The sequence below is a fragment of the Crassostrea angulata genome, chromosome 9, assembly GCF_025612915.1.
Source record: "Crassostrea angulata isolate pt1a10 chromosome 9, ASM2561291v2, whole genome shotgun sequence".
Taxonomy (NCBI): domain Eukaryota; kingdom Metazoa; phylum Mollusca; class Bivalvia; order Ostreida; family Ostreidae; genus Magallana; species Magallana angulata.
In genome coordinates, this window is record NC_069119.1 from 11,467,425 (window position 1) to 11,492,405 (window position 24,981).

General features: G+C 33.9%; 1 protein-coding gene across 11 annotated transcripts in view; it reads right to left on the reverse strand.

Annotated features, from left to right (window-relative positions):
• LOC128162419 (dynein heavy chain domain-containing protein 1-like) overlaps positions 1-24,981 on the reverse strand; it is a 66,455-nt gene that overhangs the window by 24,314 nt on the left and 17,160 nt on the right. For 9 of the 11 annotated variants that reach the window (XM_052825617.1, XM_052825626.1, XM_052825624.1 and 6 more), the window contains 30 exons: positions 24,510-24,726; positions 24,011-24,165; positions 21,185-21,394; positions 20,537-20,793; positions 20,289-20,421; positions 18,710-18,822; positions 16,055-16,174; positions 15,623-15,761; positions 14,121-14,320; positions 13,429-13,566; positions 13,202-13,313; positions 12,705-12,994; positions 11,784-11,984; positions 10,676-10,711; positions 8,668-8,865; positions 8,125-8,395; positions 7,536-7,701; positions 6,774-7,009; positions 5,652-5,826; positions 5,074-5,263; positions 4,630-4,728; positions 4,049-4,271; positions 3,658-3,789; positions 3,187-3,365; positions 2,730-2,916; positions 2,223-2,411; positions 1,808-1,923; positions 1,435-1,720; positions 962-1,102; positions 701-766 (listed from right to left, as the gene is read on the reverse strand). In XM_052825617.1, coding sequence (XP_052681577.1) covers positions 701-766; positions 962-1,102; positions 1,435-1,720; positions 1,808-1,923; positions 2,223-2,411; positions 2,730-2,916; positions 3,187-3,365; positions 3,658-3,789; positions 4,049-4,271; positions 4,630-4,728; positions 5,074-5,263; positions 5,652-5,826; positions 6,774-7,009; positions 7,536-7,701; positions 8,125-8,395; positions 8,668-8,865; positions 10,676-10,711; positions 11,784-11,984; positions 12,705-12,994; positions 13,202-13,313; positions 13,429-13,566; positions 14,121-14,320; positions 15,623-15,761; positions 16,055-16,174; positions 18,710-18,822; positions 20,289-20,421; positions 20,537-20,793; positions 21,185-21,394; positions 24,011-24,165; positions 24,510-24,726 — 5,175 coding nt within the window. The remainder of the gene's footprint in view (positions 1-700; positions 767-961; positions 1,103-1,434; positions 1,721-1,807; positions 1,924-2,222; positions 2,412-2,729; positions 2,917-3,186; positions 3,366-3,657; positions 3,790-4,048; positions 4,272-4,629; positions 4,729-5,073; positions 5,264-5,651; positions 5,827-6,773; positions 7,010-7,535; positions 7,702-8,124; positions 8,396-8,667; positions 8,866-10,675; positions 10,712-11,783; positions 11,985-12,704; positions 12,995-13,201; positions 13,314-13,428; positions 13,567-14,120; positions 14,321-15,622; positions 15,762-16,054; positions 16,175-18,709; positions 18,823-20,288; positions 20,422-20,536; positions 20,794-21,184; positions 21,395-24,010; positions 24,166-24,509; positions 24,727-24,981) is intronic. The other 2 variants (XM_052825618.1, XM_052825621.1) reach the window with 2 other exon arrangements.

The window sequence follows — 24,981 nt, forward strand, 5'->3', positions numbered from 1 at the left end:
TTTTTATTTTGACTTAAATAATGATTGTAATAAATTTAAGATTTTGTAAAAAGACTAGTAAATACATGAATGTCATTGAATAAATTTTCTATATCTAAATTTAAAAAAAAAAATCAAAAGGATTAAAATATGAGTGAGTGAAATGTGAATAGTGATTAACAATATTATATATTAATTAGATATGAAATATGAATTGATATATTGTACTATAAATATGAATCAAAAAAATTCTTGTATGTACTAATTAAATGATGCTGAATCATACTAAACTAAAAGTGAGGAAAAAAAATTCTGTAATGTCGAATATGTGATTTTTACAAAAACTGCATCACTCAAAGATTTTCGATCATGCAATAAGATCAGAATATGAACTGTTTTGTGAAATTTTGTTTGCTCAGTACTCACTATCATTTTATTTTGACAAAGATGAAGCAAAAAATGCAAAACTGAATAATTGCTTTAAAAAAATTATGCAATTCATCATAAAATCAACAGTTAACAATGTTACATTGTAAATGTAATAACATTACACTAAGCCGATATCTGACAGGTATGTACATATTGATATAAATCTGCACATATTTATTAAATGTTAATTTACTATTAACATTTTAATAAGTATATTCGAGTATTCAAGATTTACTTCAATGGAAATACAATACGCAGGTGCATATCTATATAGGTGTTAACCTCTATTTACCTGTTAGTGTAGAAGAGTCACTGGGTTGGGCTTGAGCATCTGTCTTAGACTGAACACTGGGTAACTCTATAAAAACAAATCAAGTAAAAAGATAGAAAAAATCATTGACATCTCTCTCTCTCTCATCTCTCTCTCTCTCTCTCTTTCTCTCTCTCTCAAGTTATCAACCTATTTAATAATTCAATAATAAAAAAATATTTTTAAAATTTTTTTTAAAGGAGGGGAGAAAAAGTGGGGGCATACAAAGTCAGATCTACTGACCTCTGGGAGTTTCGTATTCTGTTTCAGTGGTCGTGGTTTCCTCCTCACTCTCTGACGAGGATTCCTCTGTGACCTCACTCTCATACTCACTCGAGATTATCTCAGTCTCAGTCTGACGAGTTAACTCGGATGCAACTGTCCCTAATGTTAAAAATCAATATTGAGTACAATTTATGAATGAAATTTTCATGCCTTTAAAAATATCGAATGTAATGAAGAACTAACATAATTGTGCTAACTTAAGTAAAAAGTATATTATAACATGCTCTTTAAAACAATGAGCCATTTTATAGGTCAGAATGAAGATAGAAATCATTTAAATTACAAGTTCTTTAAAACAATTTATCATTGTATAAAATGTTTTTCGAAAAAAATTGGCTTTAACAAGCATAGGATTGAAAATTGTCGTTTCCCAAATTTCATTACCAGGATAAATGCTGAAAGACAAGAAACTCTGTAGTCTGTACACAAACCTTTATCCAAGTCAGCAGAATCACTAACAGGCAGGGGGGTTTCCCCATACTGTGATTTCTGGCCCTGCGAGGTTTCCGTGCTGGAGGACTTGGCCCCCTGGGGCGTTTCCACACTGACCCTGGATTTCCGTCCTAACTCCTCACTGTCGGATTTCTGCTCAGATTGTGTGGAATCTGTAATGTCCATTTCCGCTTCCTTAGGATCCTCCTCTTTGGCCAGTTCTTCATCTGACTCCATTTCCGGGGTGAATGGATGAGGGGAGGTCAATGTAGGGGTCATGCGTCCCTAGAATAAAATGGTTCTACATGTAATATATATGTTAGGGAAATGACCTAAAAATGATAAACAAAAGATGTATATTACAGTCCTTACAGTTTGAGAATGGGTTTCCTCAGAGATGGCAGCCATTTCTGTTTTTGGATCGTCTCTCGGCAAACAGAAATATTTCATCACAACTTCCTCAAGTAATCTACCAAACCATGAGAGATCTAGAAATAGAAAAAAAAATGATTATTAAGTATATATCATAAAATATTAATAATGTATTTTAAAAAATAAATAATTAAATGCAATTTCCTACTATCTACTTACAAAAATGATTTCAATGAAGTTGATCATTACCTGACTAAAGTCTAGAAAAGACACTAAATTTTCATCAAACATATATCATACTTAAGGCACATTTCTTTGCATAATTCTTATCTAAGAAATGATCTACCTTTTAAATAATCCAGGTAAACATCAATCTCTGCAGTTGTTAACTCATCTTGATATTACTGAACCTTACCATCATCAGAAATCAGCCGATCTGCAAATGTCCTTGTGACCTCGTGACACCATAGTTGACCTATGACCTTCATCATGGGGGCGGACTGCCCAATCTCTGCTGAGGGTCCCATGCTGGACACACTGACCGTCCGAGACTTGGAGTCAAAGGATGCCTGGCGGGACATCTGTAGGCTGCTTCTACTGGCTCCTACAGGTAATAAAGACCAGGAATTAATAAAGAAATAAGGCACTTACTTGTACATTTACTATAAATATGTACCGCTACAGTGTTTTATATACTGTGGATTTATGATAATTTCTGTGTGCTATGTTTTCAGTTTTCATGGATTTTATATCCCTCCCCCTCCCCACTACACACGACATTTAAATCTCATCCTCAACAGAGTAGGAATTACTAGGAAATACAGCATCAATTCATAAATCATGCTAGTAATTCCACAAAATCCATGTCAATAGCAAAACATAAAGAATTGTCAATATTTTTTTTTCTTTCAATGGAAATTACTGGATTCATTGTCACCCTTCTTTCTCCTCATCATTTTCCGTGTCCTTGACCTTGGGGACATCAGAAGGATCCCGTGGACGACCCTGGCCACATCGTGAAGGTTAAACACATAGTGGGCCTGAGTGGGGGTGGGCCTTAGCTTCTCCTTGATCTTGTGGTACATTTCTAACAGGCCGAGGGTCATTGCCTGTAAAATGAAAGGTGATTGTTAACACAAAAGCTTACATACAAGCGAGAAGGAGAAATAAACAATGTTTTGAAACCTAAAAGTCAAAAGCCAATTTGATTATCAAAATCTTTCAGATCTTTTCTTAGGTAAAAAAAACTATCTTATACAATATGGGATCTCTCATTCATTTTTTTTTTTTTATGTATGTTCAGCATGGAAGAATTTTATGATGATTTCTGATAATGTTTATGTGGCCTTGACCTTTAACCTCTGTGCTATGCCCCTTACCCTTGAGAGTTCAAAATGGTGGTCCACTGAGTAAGTGGGGAACTCCTCCAGCCAGTGTTGGATGTTGCGGCCGTACATGCCCATCAGGACCTCAGTCGTGGGGGTGAACACGGTGAAGTTGATAAAGAGGCGGGTCACACGTGAGGACATCACATGACAGGCTGTTCCCAGTCCAGTGCCTTGTAAAGAGAAAGGTAAAACTGCATGAAAATCTTAAAGAATCAATCTGTCTCATTAAAGGATAAGATAGTATAATGACAATCAAGTCATCTTGATTAAGGCAAATAGAAACACTGAGTATGCAGTGCTTCATTGTGGTGTTTTTTTCTTGTGTTTCATCTTAATACCAAGATTAAACCTTTTATCAAGAATTTTTATGAAAAATTGGCATTTAATTTTTCAATGTTCAAACAAAATATGAACATTGTACATTAGACAGTACAACAAATAATACAGAGTGGTGGATCTAACCTGGTACACTGGGGAGGGTGGTGGAGGCCAAAAACATGGCTTCCTCCATGGACTGGAACTCGAGCCGCTCCTGGTCGTAGGTCCCTCGCTGGGTCAGAATCTGTCGCAGCAACTCTAGAGGAGGCTGGTATCCTAGAAAGTTCAAAGATCAGCAAGCCTTAAAAACTACTCTTTTATTTTCCTTCAAGATAGTTTATAATAAAAATAAATCTAGTAAAACTGAAAGAAATATACAACATTTATGACAGATGGACTGGTATTTTCCTTATGCACAATTGATTATTTCTGATAGACAATTGAAAAAAATCTGCATGAATATTAACTACTGCTACTCTTTTTACAAAATAATACTTTAAAAGTGTGTAATGTAATTTTCTAAACAGCCACTAACCTCCTTCAGGGTTGCTGGATGCCATGTTAAGGTCATCAATGAAGAAGAGGTGAGTCTGCTTGCTCTTTGTGGCAGGGGGCACCTGCCCAGGGCCGGTGAGGGTGTTGGTGGCCCGGTGCTTCAGCTCCATGATCTGACCCAGCATGGAGTTCAGGAACAGTTGACTGGTCATCGCTGGGGACATCACCACCTTTGTATGGGTCTGCTTGGGGAGGACCATGGTCTGTGGGGAAAAGTATAAAAAGAGTCAGCTGAGTATAGAAAAGGACCAAAATGTGGCTAATTGTAGCCTCATTTTTATTCATTGAGCTATTTTCAATTTTCGTGGATTTTATTTTACGACTGATCAAAGAATCAAATGTTCATCATGGTAACTAAGAAACCCACAATTAAAAATCAAACAACTAGGAAGTTGTAATCCAAGAATCCATAAAAGGGCTATTACACAAAATGTGTTGTTGATAGATATTCATAGCAGTTACATAATTGTGAGGATGGCAATAAAAGAAAAACCCAACAAATTAGCACTGTTATTTTTTATGAATCAATTCAACTTTTCTCTCTTTTTCCCATCGTTTTACCTGTAGAAGGGAGGTTTTCCCGACCCCAGGCATGCCTGTAATTAACACAGGTTGGTGGGCTGCCAGCATCAACTCTATCATGTGTGTGTACTTCTCCACCTTGCAAAACAGATAAATATGTGCTAAAAATATGAACAAAGGACATGAAATATTGAGGCACAGGAAATTCATTTAGCAATAAGATCTATTTTTCCAGCAAAGTCACATACATTTTTTCATCAATAAATCTGACATGTCTGAGAAATTGTGTACTCTAGGTCTAATGATGTATCAAATTCATTGCACAAAAACAGGAATATGTCCTTGATTTTCATAAAAGATAAAAGTCTAGCTATCAGTGAGAAGATATAATGTCTGTTGCACTAATTATTCTCAAAATAGTTTTTCAACAAAAAAAGTCATGTTCACAATATCCCTCAGTACAATTGGAATCATATCCCTTACCTCTGGAGTAATAGTGAATCCACCTGCCAAGATCTTCATCCGCTCCTGTGATTTGTCGGACCAGCGGATGAAGGTCCCGGAGCTCTCATCAAGGACATAGTCAAACACGGAGGCTCCGAGAGGTATCTTGATTGGATGTCTGGCTCGGTAGAGGACATCATTGGCAAACTTGCTGAACTTATCTTTGTATCTACAAAATTTGGAAATGTTTATGAATAAATATTTCAAAAAGAATTTCTCCACAAATTTTCACAGCTGTAATGAGAAATTGTATAAACTATATTAAAGAGATATATATTTACAAACACCTGTACAAGGAACAGTAAAAAATATTTTTTTCAAAAAACTTGTTTACCTTTATAATCAAAACTTACGGAATACAATGCATTTGAATTTCAAAATATTGATGATTATAATAAAGGCATACAATTAACTGAACCTCTTTTTAATATAAATTCAATATACCATATATCCTCTTTTTTTTCTACAGCTTGACATTACTGGCAAAACATTAATGTGGATATCAACAGATTTAAATGAGCAGAGTTAAAGGGGGACAACTTGTGACAATAACAAACCTCTCATGTAAGTGGGCTCCAAAGCTCCACACAAAGGCATAGGCAAACATGCCCTTCATGTTCTCGGTGTAGTTGGGGAAGACCAGCTCTAGGTGGGAGCTACTGGTCATTCTACTGACACTCTGTCGGGAGGGGCCACTGCTGGGGGTCTTACGTGGGGACTCCATCCCTGTATCTGTAAGGGAAAATAGGATTTAACAAAAAATTTTCAAGTATCATGACAAATCAAGATAGTTTACATGTTTTGAAAACCTAAATGATAAAATGATATACCGTATATCCAGGTTTTTTTTGGCATGTCACAAAATTTGCAAAAATAGGGAAAATGTGAAGCATTTTTAATTTGCATTAGTCATTTTTTGCAATTTAAAAGCTTTTTATAGAGAATGATGCAGAATATAATTTCTGCATATTCAATAATTTGTGATTCAAAAAAGATCAAATTATCACGAAAAAGCAAAAATAGATTATCGCAAAAATTACTGCATATATAAGGGTAGTCCTGCAGTCAAATAACAAGTGATCAATGACACAAAAATCTAATTAACCAGATTCTCTCATCCACTTGGCTGATCCATAGTCTTTCCTTAGACTTATCACAGCTTTAACACTTAAATATCCTTGAAGTTGAATTCATTTCATTATTGTGAAAACACTAAATATTCATGGGGGTAAATTTTAGTAGACCGCCTTACTTTTACAGTTTTGTTGTTACCCAATTTCATGAATCCACACGGTATGTCGAAGGTAGAATCTATACAGTAGATCAAATTTCATTACTACTGGGAAATATTTGCCCCCATTTTATTTTCACTCCTTTGCCTTGTCAGTGGGCAAATTTAAGACTGGGCGAAGAATTCCAATGTCTTAAATCATTTCTCTTTAAACACACCTGTGTTTGGGCGAATTCAAGACAGGCAAAACCATTTGCAAGTGAAGAAGAGCAAAAAAAAACATTTGGGTGAAAATAACCCTGTATACAGTATTAATTGAGGATGGTAATTCCTAGATAAGCAGTACCCCTAAATAAATCAAATTTAGGCCAACACAAATATTAATGACTCTAAATACTCTGTAAATTCCATAGACCTACCGTCTAGGTCTCTGGATTCTCAGACCTACCTTCTAGGTCCATTGTCTTCTGTCTCCTCTCAAACTCCTCCCTCAGATACAGTCGGTCCAGCAGCACGGTCAGAATCTTTAGGAAGGTCCCTACTTCCTGTATCCCTGGGGCCACCTCATTGGCTGACGCTGTGTTATGACCTACATCTGTCAGGAGGGCCGGGCAGCAGTCAGACTTCAGGAACTTGAGGGTTGGGGGAAACACATCAGCCACCAGCTCATCAAAGATCTTCATTCTGTGATAGACATTATTAATACCGGGTAAACAAAATAAAAGTACCATATAAAGCGCATGTCAATGAAAAACAGGTATGCCACTAGTTTATCAAAGATCTTACTTCTGTGATAAATATGTCATTCAATGTATTGTCATGATTTTATTGATATGCATGTTGCTTGAAATTTTCCTTCAGTGAAAACATATAACCCATGCTCTTTTCTTTACTTTAGGAATTGGTTTTCAATGCTCTACTGTAGATTCTTATTATAATTGAACGTGAGGAATTAATATCAGCGTAAAATTGCGAGAAGCACCCCCCTCTCATATTTTAAAATTTCGTTTTTATTTTCTGACAGTTGAAAATTATAAGAGATTAGGATGAAACTTCCGCATTTGCAAATTTTTATTCTCACGTTATGATACAAAACAGCAGGATCGTGAAATTAAGCTTGCATAAAATGCGGAATTTAAAGTATTGTTATTTCTTCTTCACTGCATCAAATAATATTCTTTTTATTTATGATATCAATTAACAGACATACACTGCTGAGTTGATGATCCAGCGAGTTTTAGCGTCCTTGGCCCAGCACTCATACAGGTTCATCCAGGGCACAGTGTCAGGGGCAAAGTTCAGGATACTGCAGCGGGAGATTGTGGCTGGGGAGAGGTTTCCTATGTAACTGGTCTCAAACATCATAGCAGTGGTATCTACATGTAAAAGTTAAAAAAGCGTGAATTCAAAATAAAACTTCACATAACAAGGAAAAATTGTTGAAAATGATAAGAGTTATGCCCCTTTAAAAATCATTTACTTAAAATTTGTGTATTCAAACTTTCTTTTTATTTTTAACAGATTTGTGTGGTTGGTATTTTCTGTATTCAATCATATCAATATTACACATGATTTGCATTTCATAATTTGTTAAGGATGTAAATACTAAGGAGATGGGTACCCAATGCTAACCACAAAAATTTATGAGCAAACACAGTTGTTAATGATTTTATACTAATATATTGACAGATATTTTTTTTTCCATTACATGTACTTCAGATGGGTATTTGTTATTAGTTCTTTAAATAAACATAATCTTTAGTAATTGTGTGTAAATGAAAGTGCAAAAAAGAGCTCACCACTAAGACTGATGTGTTGACTGTTGGCCAGTGACAGCTTCAGTTCCTCATCAAACAGTGTGTTCAGACTCTCTGTCCACACAGGATGCATGACCCCGTCCAACACAATCCATCGCAGTAGTACTGAGGGAAGCTCCTGTCCCCCGCGAGCCTTGCGGTCTTTCTGACCGGCAATGTAATTACAGACAGCCTCAGACAGGAAACCTGAGTCCTGGAGGATCTTGGGAAACAAGCCTCCTTTCCATAATCCATTGTCATAGGAACCCAGAAACTAAAATTAATGTAAAGCACTTTGTTTATTCAAATTTTATTGTCATTTAGAATCCACATTTCCTAGAAAAAAATTATAAGCACCACCAACCTATCTTTGGAAAAAAAACTTTAGATTACTGGTAACTAAATTATTTCAATTTTTGTTCATCAAAATTGATATTATGTAAACATCAAATACCCCAAACCACTCTATGCTTTGAAAAATAACCTAAATATTGCCATGTCAGACCCCTCCATAGTACGAGAAAAAAGAAAATTGGTACCACCAACCTCTTGTGGTGTCAGTGCGGTGGGATTGAGGGTCACCACATTGATTTTAGGGTGTTCTGCGTACTCCTGTGGCTTTGGCGTGTGCTGCATCTCGTTAAGGGCTTCTGAGACTTTCCCCAGAATTGTTGTGATGCGCTTCATCTTTTTTCCCGCCTGAGACATCTCTGTTTTAGCTGAGGGGTCAATGGCCGCCAAAAACTACACAAAAAATAAAGAGCACCGTGTATTCATTTCAATATTTTTGTATCGTTTATATTCAGTACTTATTCCCTTTTTCAATCATTGCTGCAACAGTGAGGTAAGCATGTGAATTTATTTCTTCTTAAGTTTCTATTTTGTACACAAACATCTCTGCATTTAGAACCTGCAACTATGTCAAAGTACACAATCATACAAAATGTATTTATAGAACTCTACTTCAAATATGGAAAAAAAGGTTTGCTTTAACAACTCAAGATTCTATGTGAAATAAAAAATGTTTTCTACTTGTCAGCTCACACATTCTAAACATATAGTCCATCAAATTTATAAACTACTGAACCATTATTAGCATTCTTTACAGCTGAGCAAGCAAAAAATTCAGCTATTCAAAATGCAATTAAAATACACCAGCTCTGATCAAATTATTATTATAAACTTCATATGTGTACCGTACATACTGTTTCAGGGTAAAAGATAAACCAGTCCATTTTTATTGTAACATTAACTAAATAATTTTTTTTACATCTTGTAATAATTCCATGTATGAAGAAATCATTTTCAAGCCAGCTGCTAAACAAACACATAAAATGCAAGTATAAAACAAAAAGAAACCTAAAGGCTTTATAAAATCAAAGTCTACATTGCACAAAAAAATATGCTTCCCTTAACCATAACATATAAGTGCCAGACAAAGCTAATTATGCTTTTCGTAATCCAGCCTTGATAATTAACTCATAAATAATGGTAGGCCACCTTCACCCCATAACCTAAAGAGGTTTCCCTTAGCAATATATCAATCTAGCAGACCATATTAAGCAATTGTTACATGTGATGTTTCAAATTTCAGTTGGAGCAACAATCACTTTGACCCAAAACACATTATAAACTTTTTTTTTCATTTTCAAGTCCGCTGATCTTATAAATAATGTATTATAAATAATGGACAGTACAAATATTCTACAATTAAACTTGAATGGAAGCAGCATTTTAATCAAATACAGTTTAGCAAGGTAGTTGCAGCAAAATATAAAATTGCAGCTGGTATACCATCATGATTATAATATCATATAACTCGGCAAAATAGTCTGAACTGAACCAAGAATTAAGCTATATACATGTATTACTATAATGATACATAAAATACAGTTTACATTTTACGTCTGCATGTATAAATTGATAATTAAAGCCCTTATTTTGTGTGTTCATTTCATGTATGATAGGTATTGCATTATCAGGTACATGTGTTTTCATTACAGAATAATTATAATTACTTGAATGATCTCCAAGTATCCTTACTTATCACAAGGATGAATAGTTGTTAATTATTCTACGAATCACGCCATCAAGATGTTGTTTAGAAGTTCTATGGTACATCAAAATAACTTAGAGTCTTAGACTCAGAAGAAGAAATAAGTGGGGGCTGTTCGTCAACACACAACTGAAACGAAGGGTGAGAGGGTGAAAAGATGGGGGTAAAACTTATTAATTGCCATCAACATGCAATCCACAGGATTATTTTAGGTAAAGGATTTTTCTTATTATAAAAGAGATGAGAGTGCAGACATGCTTACTGGGTTGATTTCATATCAGAACAGCCTGGATATTAAAATCGATATGTTTTGAACATATGGAAAATTATGTTAGAAAAGTAGAGCACTCAGCGTGTGATAAGGATTAGCACAATACAACATAAAATCTAGAGACAAATGCACACAAAATTAGGTCATAAAGCACAGCTATCAAATCCAACCAATCCCTTTTGTACACTAGGTCACATGATATGGGATTGACCAATCAAAACACTTACTACATCATCTGCCAATTCTGGTTCATTTTCCATATCCTAGTGAAATTAAGAGTTCAATGATGATCAAATTTGGTACATTAATAACATTATAGTTGAGAAGAAGAAAATATATGTGACATTATCTAGCTAACATTAGAAGAACTTTTCTTCTTGTGCAAAAAGTGTTATCAACTGACTAAAGCTATATATGCAACTAAACAAACAAGGCTCCGGGATCATGAAACTGTCTTAAATTTTAAGTCAGACTTAAGTCAATGAATTTGCACTTAAATTTTAAGATTGTTCTTAAAGTGGATCACAAAAAAATGACTTAGGGTTAAGTATGAAATATTGTCTTAAATCTTAAGACTGCTATTAGGCAGACTTAAGTTTATAGATTCTTACTATGTAAGTTCAAAATGGCGACACTCGTTGGATTTTTAAGAAGAAATGATCAGCAAAGAAGGTTGCTCCCTCGTCCTCGGGTTTTCTATTTATAGTCTAGGTTTTTCCCCTTTGTGCACTTGCTATTGAAGTTATTTCCCTTTGTTAAAGTGAAAGTGTGTAAACACGTCTGTATAATGACTGATATGTTATCCAGTAAGAAACTATGCTAATATTTGTGTGAAGCATCTTTTAAATATAATTTTTTAAACTTTGTGATATATGATAATGTTTACGATGCAGCCGATAGGAATCTTCAAAAGAAGAAGAGTTCCACTTTTAACAAATTCTGTCGAAAAATCGCGCGAGTTACTATGGAGTTTAGCTAAGACAAATCTTAGCTAAGTTTTTTCTTAGATCGTTTTGTGATCCACTTAAGTAAGCAATCTTAACTAAGTCTAAATCTTAGATTTAAGACAAAATTCTAACTTAAATTTAAGACAGTTTCATGATCCCGGAGCAAGAACTACACAGAGAAATATATTATCATGAAGAATTTAAATTTTTAAACATTATAAGTTTTTGAAAAAAAAAGAGTTTTACATGTATCAGATCTATGGCATATATTCCTGATGAAAATTTAACAAGAAGAAAAAACAGTACTATAAGTCAATTAACAACATAAAATTAAAAAACGGTTTAATATACTCCCCCCAATAACTCTTGATTTTTCTTATGGATTTACCTTCAGCTTGTTTTTGGCGTAATAAATGAGATCTCGGTTGGTTGTGAGCTCGTCCTTGGAGTGGTCAGGAGCAAACAGCAGGAAGTTGAGCCGATTGGTCGCTCTGGCCAGCGTCCGACTACAGGTGGTCTTCCCACACCCTGCTGGACCAATCAGAATCACCGCTTTCTTCAACTGCAGAGCTGCATTCAGTTGCATCACCTACATTACATGTTTTTTCAATATCAATTGCTGTGCATTTATTTATCAAAAAAATTCTAAAATTCGTTCTGCAAACCAGATTATCCTCCTAATAGATTGGTAGCTTTTCAATTAAATCATAGAATACCATCTTAAAACAATACTGAACATTTACAGTACCGATCAGACCCAACCTAACAGAAAGTAAACCCCAACTAAACCCTGGGTTTACTTTCTGGGTTTACTCTGGGTTTACTTTGGGTTTACTAGAGTGGACCCAGAGTAGACCCAAAGTAAACCCAGAGTGGACACAGAGAGTAAACCCAGTCAGAAGTATACCCCTGAAAGCAGACACTAACTGTGTATTCGGAATATACAAAGGGTAGGAATTACAGGCAGTAGGATGGTAAGATAAAATACTAGTCTGCTTCACACTTCAGTGCATACAGTTGACATCAAAAGCAATTTCAAAGTAAACCCGCGAGTAAACCCAGAGTAATCCTCGAGTGGACCCAAATTTTCAAAAAGTAAACCCCGAGTAAACCCCAATTAAACCCAAAAAGTAAACCCAGGGTTTAGTTAGGGTTTACTCTGGTGTTAGGTTGGGTCTGATCGGTACTGTAGTTGGAATGAAACAAATCACCCTACATATTATTTAGAAGTTAGAAAAAAAAACCCTTGAAGTTCATAAACTTTGACTTGAATTGACCATATTCATGATGAACACACATGAACTCTGACCTTTTCAACAATCTCAGGCGTGTCCTTCATGTTGTCTTCCCTCAGCTGATCCTGAACGGCTTCCTTCAACTGTGTGTCGTAGCCATGCTCGATGGTCTTTCTGGCAGTGCTGGGGAATACGTCCCTGAGGGTGTTGTCAAACACGCTGATGTCCTCCACGTTCTCCATCCCCTGTCTGACCACGCCCCTCAGGGCGAATACCAGGGTATGCTCCTCCCACACTCGGGGGTCCAGGGAGGGGACTTCCTTGGGAGATCTGGGTGACTGGACTCGCCCTTCTCCTTTGTTATCTAAAGTAATCACAGTTCATTTGAATGCAATGTAAATAATTATAAAATATTTGCATTTTACACATAATTAAATTTTTGGTTTGAGGTAATGAAAAAAACATGTAAATTCAATCAAATTATTTAAAAGAGAGCAAGCCATGCAAATACAATAATAAACCAAATTTAAAAAAATGAAACCCAAGCTGGTATGCACTTAGAGAGACTTACTTTCTGCAATGATGTCAAGGGCAAACCTCTGATCTCTGAGCTTAGCAGCCGCTATGTCTATCATCAACTTAATGTCCTTCAGACCCAACTGGTATGTGTCTCTTCTAGGGAGCTGTAAAGGCATTAATTAAGATGAAACTTATGTTGGAGAGAGAGAGAGAGAGAGAGAGAGAGAGAGGGAGAGAGAGAGAAAGGAGAGAGAAGCTGGCTATCTTTTAATACTATACCTGTAGTCTAAGCTGCTCAAACAGGAAAGTCAATTTTCTTGCCCAGAGGCCAGCGTCTTTGTATCCATGGTAACATAAAAACATCTCCAGGATGAATTTATAATCAGGGACAATCATGGCACAGGGTCTCATCAGTAACTATGAAAGTTGTAAATTAAATGATTAAAACAATTAAAGTAATCATAAACATTTTAGCAGAGAACAATTTTTAAAAACATTCATTTGTATTTCACATTTCAATACATATGTTACAGATATGATGGGATTCCATCAATTTGAAAGTATTTTGATTTTAAAACTTGTACACATAGATATCAAGATAACAATAGCATTTTATTTTAAAAATCTGTTTATGAGATTGTTATGTACATGAATCATGAGACGTGTTCAGCAGGTGCTCATGAAAGAACACCAAAATTTGTGTTGTAGGCATAGAGATTTTGACAAGAACTCGCTAGCATCCTCTCTGCTGTGCATGCCTCGTAAGTTTATTATAAGAAACCATACAATTGTTTACAAATCACATTACCTCATATTCTAAACGACTTTACTTTAAAAGTGTTTCATATCAAATTTTTAGAATCCATTTTGCCATAATCTCATGATATCATATTCTAAAATTATACCTTATTTTAAAAGTGTTTCAAATTTTGTATCCATTTTGCTGTAATCAGATTTTGACAGTTTGATACCTTGAATGATTCTGGTATGTGGGAACTAGATCCACTGCCTGTACCGAGTGTCATGAAACAGCCAAAGTTTGTGCTGGCCTGGATCAGCTTGCCGTTAAACATGATATTTCCCAGAATTCTGTGCACATAGATCGTGTCGTTCAGCAGCTTGCTGTAATCAGGCGTGGCAGATTTCCTCCCGCCTTTCAGTTTTACATGTTCTGTAAAATTAGTGGGACTGATGAATTTCTAAAAACCTTGCAAATACTGAATGACCATTGTAGATTAACACTAGTAGGGATTTGGGGCGATACTGCAAAGCAGCTACACTTCACAACTCATCAATGTCAAAACAGCTTGCAAATTCAAACATATTTGCAGTGATGTTTACTTGCAGTAGTTTGCGATAACGATACTCATATAAAAAGTTACTTTTCAATATAGGTGGCATATTGTTCAATATTATATTGATACCAAGTATTATATATTTTGTCCATTGCAAACAAAAATAAATGCCCAAATTCACACCATGAAGTATATAATAATATGCAGATGAATTGTGAAAATGTGAACAAATCCATGTATGTTACAAACCCTTGTACCCATGATTTCAAACAAGTGCCAAAAAAATATTCCACTCTAATACATTACACTGACCAATTCATATATACCAATTATATAAGTGTATACCAAAATACCACTGGTTAAAAAAAATCCCTCTCAAAGATATTTAGCAAGCCATATGATAAATAAAATATTAATCTTAATTTCATCATAGAATCGGATTCCATCTCTAAATGGTGTAATTTAGTAAAATTTAAAAACACGAAACCAATGTCAATTAAAGTGGGCTGAATAGTAAATAATTCAGAAATCAATGGGGTTGATGGGAGGGGTTAAATAACATAAAGTGAGGTTAAGGACATTTATTTTGAGAGGTCAAGGTCAAAGACTTCCAATGTCAAGGATCTTCATTCCACATTTGAATTAAAAAAGTTCAGTGAGGTCAGGGAAAAAATTTAATGATTCAAGTGGGTCAAAGACAATTGAGGTGCCATTAATTAACAATTAACAATTGAACATACTTAATTGTATCTCATACCAAATATTAATTCACACAACCCTTGGTTTACTTACCCAAAGTATCATCTGTTTTTAGTACAATTAAGTCAATGGAGGGCAAACAAAAGCTAGATTATATTTTTAACAATCCTTGTTATTAAAATAATTAAAAGACTACTGATTCGAACATGTAAATCATTACATTCATATCAAATCTTGATTATTATGGTAATGATATTCATAGAATCAAATATGAAAATCAATTACCTATATCTCACTTTGCAATATCAATACCATCGCTTAATTAAACGCGAAATTTGTACATCATTATATCTCATTGAAAAAATGAATCTTTAAAATCTATATCTCACCTCTTATATTTAAATACTTTTTTTCACAAGACTTACAGGAACTACTGTAACAATTAAATAATTGATTTCTAAGTATTATATGATGCTTACCATAGAACAATGGCGGTGGTTTGTTGTTTTTGTAGAACTCGGATTCCTTGATCTCAATTTCTTTCTCAATGGAGTGACGTCGACGTCTGTCCTTTTCCGACACCCAGGTGTCCTCAAAATAGGTCACCAGGCCCTTCTCCTGTAAAATTCACCAATGAAAAATCAGGTAAAAATTGTGCTCAATTATACTTCCTTCGATCCTTTTCCCAAAAAGTGTCTCCTTGAATTTCAGATGACGAATTATGATCATAAGTATAGTCAATAACATATACAAATTTTAAATTGGGGAAAAATTTACTTGGTAGAGAAATAATAATCATCAATCAATCTCTAGCTTTCACAGAAGGGGCAACAAATATGAATTTTCTTCTACACAATAAGTCCAAAGAGCATATCTCTATAGAAAATAACTGGGAAAGAGTTGTGACATACATTGAAGCCGTGCGGGACAGTCTTCTGTCTCTCAAGCCCGGGCTGTGGGTCCTGGGTGGGCATCGGGTGGAGGGTGGTCAGAGAGTTCCGCCGAATGACCTTGTCACCCAGACCCATCTTCTGTGAATTTCAAAAAGATAAGATCTATCATATAATTACAAAACAATCAGCCATTATGCTTATGTCTCTGTCAGGGTCAAATTCTTAATTTACGGCTCCTTTGCAGGAATACATTGAAGGGAATTATGATTGCATGGTTTTAGATATGAAAAACAGAATTTTTGAGAGATCTTTTTTTTTGCTGGGTTTGACAACAATTAATATTGATACTTTAATTAATAAAATAATAACTAAAGTAAAAGAAATGTGTCTACTTTTGTCAAATATTGAATTTTAAAGTTTTTGTTTCAAATAAGATTAATACGCTGAAATTTAAACAAAAAATGAATATTGTGAATGGAAATTTAATGGTTTTTCTTGATCTAATTTCAGTATATTTCCAATGTGGAAAAGAAGATGTTTTAACTGAGGTTATTTTTACATGAATTTAACTTACTCTACAGATAATTTAGCAGAAATGTTGCATATTTTGTTCAGACATAAATGCATGCAGAGAAGTAAACTAGCATCAAATTGAAATTCCTATATACATGACATACTTGATTGATAAAACATTTAATTACTTTATTTGCCAAATTTATCTCTAGAATTAGAATCTTAAGCTCCCTGAAACTAATTTGAGATCACTGTTAAGAGTTTCCTAAATTTTACTGTACAGTATATTGACATACATGCTGTAAACAAAGAATGATATTGTTTATAACCATTGCAATTACCTGATATATACTAAAACAATTTGAAATATACAGAAGGTTTAATTAACTAACTTAAGAAATTTATATTGTCTAACTTTTGGAATGAACCAATACATAAACTGAAATTATAAAAGCTAGCATTTAAATTGTCAACACAAAACATGGTATATATAGTGATACAAATACAGTTTAAAATATTGTTCATAATGATATTGTCCAGTTTTTAGATTAAAGAAGCATTGTGTTGGATAGTGATGTGTAACAGCCACAGCACACAGATGTCTTTGTACGCCGACAGAGCTAAATCAGCAAAAACCGCAAGCAAGAGCAAATGCCAAACAGCTTCGTGATAGCAAGAAATGTAAACAATCTTTCTTTCTCTCTCTGTCCACATCTTCTTTGAACAAATAATTTTTCTTGCCGATAACATGTCCGTGGCAGTTTCTCTCTCTCTCTCTCTCTCATATACAAGTGCAATGGTCAATGTTGTGCAATATGCTCATCTGTTTTAAGTGTTTACTACGTACAGAATACAGCAATTCATTCTCATTTTACTTTAATTAATTTCAGTTCTCTAAATTCTCCAATAGCAAAGTGCCATAGCTAATGATGTGTCTATTTATCAGACGTACATCTTACAGTTTTAGTAAAAATTATAGTATCCACATGGATTTTGACCTCAGAGGTCACATCTGTTTCAGAAAAAAAAAATGTCATGTTTAATTGTTGTTCAGTTTTGCAAGATATCTTTAATCATAATGACAGTTTGTAAAAATTTTGATTGCATCACTGAAAGGTGCATCCCAAACAAAACTCAAACAATCACAAATATTTTTCTTAATACTTTTTTAAATGTTGAGCCAAAGAAGTTATAAAATATGATCTAATGACTGTAAAATGACCTCCAATTATTTCTTTTTCAAGTTGATAAACATAATGATCTCTCTTTTCACTACTTCAATCAATTCATGGTGAAAACGTTTAAGCCCATCAACCTATATAGTACATGTAGCTGTCTGAATCAACTGAGATATAAAGGGTGTCTTCCCAAACATATGGAATTGTAACTACAGAAGCTACTCTAGCAGTTATTGGTAAAACCTACCATAGAAAATATCTGAAAATGATGTTCAACAGCAAGGTTAATATTCAAAACAACACTGTTAATTTATAATCAATTTTTTTGGATAAAATATTTTGAAAACTTTGGAAAAACTATTTTCAGGAAATTTTTGGAAAAAAAAGGGAAAAGATATTTTTTCACAAAAAGTATATTTTCTTCCTCTTTCTTTTTTGAATTCTATTGTATGCACTGAAAAAGTTTTTCTATTTGAATATTAAGAATAAAAGTTATTTGGAAACAATTATTTTGTTAAATACTAAGATTTAAATTCATAAAAAAAAATTTTGATGTATATGTAACACTTTATTTAAGGTGTTTTCCTTAAATAATAATTTTATTACAGTTAATTATTTATGCAATTAAACATCAAGTTTTTAAAAGTGTATTAGTGATTGATGATACATGTATTGGTGAAAAAAAAATAATTTTCATTAATAATTTACCCATGGGTGAAAATGTTGAATATATGAAACAATTATAAATAAGGATGGAAATTATTAAACTCAAGAACAGTTAAAATCCAAAATAAATAATATAGTAATTTGATTTGAGCTAAAAGCTTCAAGTTAAAAAAAGCTAGACTAGTGTTAATATTAATTTAGTCAATTGGGAAATAAACAAGTCATTAAAAATGTAAACTTAGTTAATATTCAAAGCACGCAACTGCTGATAACATTGAACAATCAAACAGTATGACCTTTTGACCTCTCAACTGACCTTATCAAAACGAGGCTGACCCCTGATTTTGTACTGGTTCTCACTGGAAACTTCCAGTGTCTTTAGAGCTGTTTTCAGATAATCAAGATGCTGGGCGGTAACTGACATTAGACCTAAAAATAAAAACATGGAATTCAGTATATCATATTCACATTCATAATCAAAAACAATTTTGGTATTGGTAAAAATAAACAGTGCTGGTATTGTAAATGAAAACTTTCATGCAGCTAATGCCTTCATTTATTACAGAAGGTTCTCAATGACCCTCTCATAGGAGAAATAATTCCTTCTGGTATGGATGACTATCATTTGTTCATTTAAAGTTAATATAGAAAGTCTATTCTGTTGTTTTGCCATACACAGTTCATTTGCTTTTATTGTATGTCTTTTAATCATAATTTAGATTTAGAAAAACCGTCAAAATATTATACATTCATTGACAAGTGTATAGAACAAAGAAAGAACTTAAAATGGAAGCTGCAAAATTAATTATTTAAAATATGATTTATGTTCTTAATTTTCCTCTGGCATGCAAATGCTGAGAGAACGAGTGTTCTTATCCAGATCTCCTCTTCCAACAGAAAAAATAATAATACATAAACTAGAGCAAAGCTCGTTGCAAAGCAACGAGTGGGTCTTCCGTTATTGTCGGAAGTAAAGATGGAAGTTCCTGTAAGAAGCTGAGCTCTTAAACCAATAACAAGAGTAACTCAAACAAAAAGATGAAAAAATCAAATTATTCCTGAACAAAATCCGAATGATTTTAAGTACGACTTAACAAACACCTTTCCGATTTCAAGAACGACTTAACAAAAAAAATCCGACTGTGTTCAAGTACGACTTAACGATTTTTTTTGGTACGAGTTAATTTTACTTTGAACATTACACTATTTTTTAAACCAAGGACGCGGAAACAAAATTTCCGGAAAAATCAATTTTTAGACCCCGATATCTCTGTAATGCATTGTCCGATTTTCAAACGGATTTCAGATTTGAATTCACCATGGCAAGTTCTATAAGAATGTTGTATTGTCTTATTTTGTTCAAAAAATTGAAAATTTCCAAAAATTGGAACTGCTTCCGGTTTTGAGCAAAATTGATGAACAAAATTTTAAACCCCCCAGTACATTATAGAATTGATACATCTATCATCAGTAAAAATTTCAAAGCGATATCTTTAAAGTTTACGGAGTTTTTTTCCGGACAAAATCACTTTTTTTAAATTTAAAAATGGCCGCCAAATTTGAACGGAAGTGACGTAAATGCTGAAACTTTAACATCCTTTAGGCACGGTAACTTTACAAAAGCTCTGAAAATTTCATGGAAATCGGATAAAAACTTTTTGAGATATAAAGCCAAGAAGGAGTCAGAAAAAAAATAAAAAATAAAATAATAATAAAAAGAAACCGAAGAAAAACAAGAGGGTCTTCCGTTGGAAACGGAAGACCCTAATTAAAGTAAATTAAAGTTTGTCAAGTTTAAAATTCGCTCAGTGACAATGGTCATGATGGTGGGCAAGAATAAAACAGGGTCAAGTATTTTTTGGTAATCAGTAAATAAAAAGAACGGTGCTGCGTACCTTTGGTCAGTCTGTTGGTGTTGTCAAACAGTGTCCAGCTCCCTGATTGGACCATCCCCATCATGTACTGCATCATCACCCCGACCGTCACATCCTCGTTACAGTTAACTGTGAACAGGTTCCTCCCAAACATCTGAAAATAGGTCAAGGGTTAACACCAATTGAAAATGATGCTGATATTCATACACTAGTAAGTTTGCATTTATATGAGCTGGATATATTTCATACACTGTCAATATAACCATTACCTTTGCCAGTTCCTTGATGGTTTCCGATTTGCCGACCCCTGCGGGTCCCACTAATGTCCCGCAGTGGAAGTTTTTGATGGCCTGGGTCAGGGACAAGAAGGCCCTCTCTGTGAGGGGGGTCAGGACAAGTCGACAATGCGGGCCGTTATACTCATAGTCGTAGCTAAAACTAGTCCCCAGCTGCGTCAAGTAACAGGCACTAAACTGGTAGTCCGTCGACACAGTCGTTTTAGTTCTTGTTAGTCTTGGTGGCTCCTCTGTAAACGAAGAAAGAAAATCAATAAAATTTTTATGTTCTCAACATTTAGCAAATTTCCTAGATATACTGACATGATATTCGCATATCTGAAAAATACATTAGTATACTACTTCATTGTTTTGCAAATCAAGCACTGATGTGAAATTGGATCATAAAGAAATATTTGTGAGATATCTCCATCATTAATTGACTTGATAACATGATAAACCATTTATGTCTGTTTGCATTCATGTGCAAGTTAATTTTGATATTAATTTATCATACAAATTAAAGCCAATTTTCCAGATTTTTTTTATCAACAGTCATATATTTGTAAAAAAAAAAATAACTCCAAAGAAAAGTAGTTCCTTGAGTAACTTTGCATTTAATGTTGAACCCTTATGCCTTACCTATTGTGGGTTCTATGCGAAGCTTGTTTCCAATTAAGGACAGTCTCTTCTGCTGTGTCCTTGACCTGACGGATTGGACAGACTGAGACTGACCTTTGACCTCGACTGCTTCTGTCTTGGCTCTCAGTACATTCTGTATGTCCATGTGATAACGCAGCACCCTGAGCCATTCAAACCCCCCATCAGACACCGCAGAGTTCTCCAGCATGGCTGAAAAATGATTTAATTCCTTTTTTTTTTTTTTTTTTTTTTTATTTGCAGTTTTTCATTTTATAATACACTGTACATATAACACATTCATACACACATACATACAAGTCATGATCTCATAATTTTTGAAAACTATTCAAGTTGATACAATTTTGCATAAACTGAAATGAATAAAGCTCTTGAAGTTAAATATTAAGAAAAAGATTTTTCCATTCAAACCATCTATCATTATGTTTATCATAAGAAGAGTTTCTTATAGCAACACATTTTTCTATTTCATATCTAAAGTTTAAGTGACATAGTAGACCTGCAAATATTGGAACTTTTTTGTTGTACAGACATTGAAAAATATATTGTTTAGTATACAGGATCAAAAAGTTGATGACTAAGTTAGAATTAGAAGGAGGAGTCTCTCCAAATAATATGTTATACTCATTAAAGCCAACTCTTTTTGAAACAGCATGATATATGTGCATACTTAAACTACTCCATAAATCTAAAGCAAAGGAACAAGATGTGAATACATGTTCAATAGTTTCAACTTCATTATTACAAAAAGAACATATATCATTATCAACTATTTTTATCTTTTTTAGATACGATTTTACAGGAAGAATTCTATGTAGAGTTCTATATTGTAGCCACTGTACAGTAGTATCTGTTGTAACTTTGAAACATACTTTGAAAATATCCTGTAAAATTAGTTCGGAGTAGCCTCTCATGACAATTTTTGAATTCCATCGAATGATTGAGTTTGGAATAATACATTGGACATTTGTATTGATTAAATTATAAATAGGTTTAGTGCATTTCTTGTACAAAAGTAATTCAACACAGTAAAAGGGTAGAAAAGGACCAACAAAATTGACATAGTTCTCCTTTGAAAAATTTGAGTCTTTAACAAACTTTCGAACAGCACTAATTATGCTGTTATATTGCATAAAACATACTTTGTTCAAATGAAATCTTTTTTCAATTTCAGATTTTGATAAAAATGACCCATCATCATGTAAAAAGTCTTTAACAATTTTTACACCTTTTTTGTACCATTCTTTATAAAACATAGACTTCTTCTCTACTTTGATGTTTGAGTTATGCCATATTGGAGAAAATATTATATTATTGTTAGAATCAGAAATTTGGTTAGAGTGTACGTTCATAACATTAAGCCAAGCATCAAAGACATCTCTCCAAAATATATTATTGCATTGTTCTATAAGTTTTTTAATAAAATTATCACCAAACTCTAAAAAACCAACCCCTATGTCACCAAAGATAGCTTTAAAAATGCTCATCCATGATTGTCCCCCTTGCACCACTCTTTTGATCCAAGAACATTTAAGCGAAATTATAAAAATTTTAAAATTTAACATTTTCAAACCTCCAGTGCAAAAGTTTTGGGTCACAATTGAACGTTTGACTTTGTCACACTTGGATTTCCAAACAAATCTAAAAAACTCATTATTCAAAAATGTAATTGTATCTTTCTTAGGATTCGGTAGGGAAATGAGTAAATGGTTTAATTTAGGTACAATAAGACTCTTAAGTACTGTAATTCTTCCAGAGACTAGGAATCATATCATGTCTGCCAAAAGGGGATAAACCCAGGCAATTTTTAAAAAACTGGAGACCTATTACTTTACTTAATGTTTTATACAAGCTAATATCTGGATGCATCAGTTATAGAATAAAATCCACCTTAGACCTACTTATTTCAAATACACAAACAGGTTTCATACAGGGCAGATATATTGGAGAAAACACTAGATTTATATATGATCTAATGTCTTACACAGAAATTAATAATTTGCCTGGTTTACTTATGCTTATTGATTTTGAAAAGGCTTTTGACTCGGTATCATGGTCTTTTCTTTATAAGGTGCTGCACTTTTTTGGATTTGGAAACAATATTATAAAATGGGTAAAAATTTTAAATACAAATTTTAAAGCTTCAATTCTTCAAAGCGGCTTTCTATCGCAGCAGTTTGAAATACAGAGAGGTTGTCGTCAGGGTGATCCCGTAGCCCCATATCTTTTTATTCTCTGTGCAGAAATCTTAGCTATACTTATAAAACAAAATAAGGATATAAGAGGTATTTTTGTCTATGATAGGGAACACAAAATTTCCCAATATGCTGATGATACGTCACTTATCCTTGATGGTTCAGCTTCATCCTTGTTTAATGCTCTTGAAACTTTAGAATTATTCTCAAAAATTTCTGGTCTGCAAGTTAATAGCTCAAAAACTAAAATTGTATGGTTTGGATCAAAAAAATTCTCTTCTGAAGTTTTCCATCATTCTAGATGGAAACTAGATTGGGGGGACACTGAATTTGTACTATTAGGTATTCATTTTTCAGTGGACTTAGAAAAAATTCCAGATTTAAATTATGACATTCAAATTCCCAAAATTATTGCTTTGATTCAACAATGGGAAAGAAGAATGATTTAATTCCTATTATTTTCGATATACATTTTTAATTTTTGAAAATTTTGTATTAAAATGTATTCACTGTTTCTATGGCATTCAGCAAAATTACATATGTACAAAAAAGTTTAATAAATCCACACTTGTGTTCCAAATTCCAGCAGATTACCTTGACCCTATGACCTTACCTCCAAGTACATCTCTTTGGTGACAGCACTGGTTGATCAGGCCACACAGCAATGTGTGGAGCCGTTTCTTTGTGCTGGGTGGGATTTTCCCATTGAAGCTGTAACTTTTTCTCAGTACATCTGTATACTGACCAAGTCTAGACTCCAAATTACATCTATAAATCAAAAAAATCAAAAGTCAAATATCTGTTCATGATAACATGGAAAAGAATGTTATTAAACACCCATTAGAATGCTTTTCTTATCACGATAGTGTATTAAATTAACAGTCATCTACATTTAAGCCTAAAAGTAGTCCGCTTCAATATCTCAACCTAACAAGGTCATGACCTTTGACCTAGCTGGCATGATAGCCTTGATATTGTCACAAGGTCATGTTCTTTCACCAAGCTAACCTGGTAGCTTTAAATTCGTCACAAGATCATAACCTCTGACCTACATGTATGTAACCTGATGGCTGTGTTGCTATAATAAGGTTATGACCTTTGACTTAGCTGACCTGATAGCTTTGATGTCGTCCAGAGTTCCACGCTCCAGTGCTTTGTTAACACTGCGCTCCCACAGTATTGCCTCTGTGACAATCACACACTGCACCGGGAACCGGAGCAGCCAGTGTCGGAACGAGTGCTGGATCTTCTTGGTAAGTTCCGGCTGGGAGCTCTGGTCCTGATCCAGCTTGGAGAGTTCCTCCAGGATGTGGATTGGTTGACGAGATCCTTAAAAAATCGGTGTCACATTAAATTTTGCTTTAGGATATATAGGGCAAAGTATACATTTATGTGTATGTTTTTTAACTAGAAATAAGCTGAATCTGAAAAAATCTTTATTCTTAAAGGCTTTACAAAAAATTTGAATAAACTGATCCCTTATCTTCCTATAGCAAGATTAACTGATTGAAAAAGGGGCATACAGAATTTTAAATAAATGATATACTGATATTTTTAGAACACATTTACTCTGACAATTTCTCA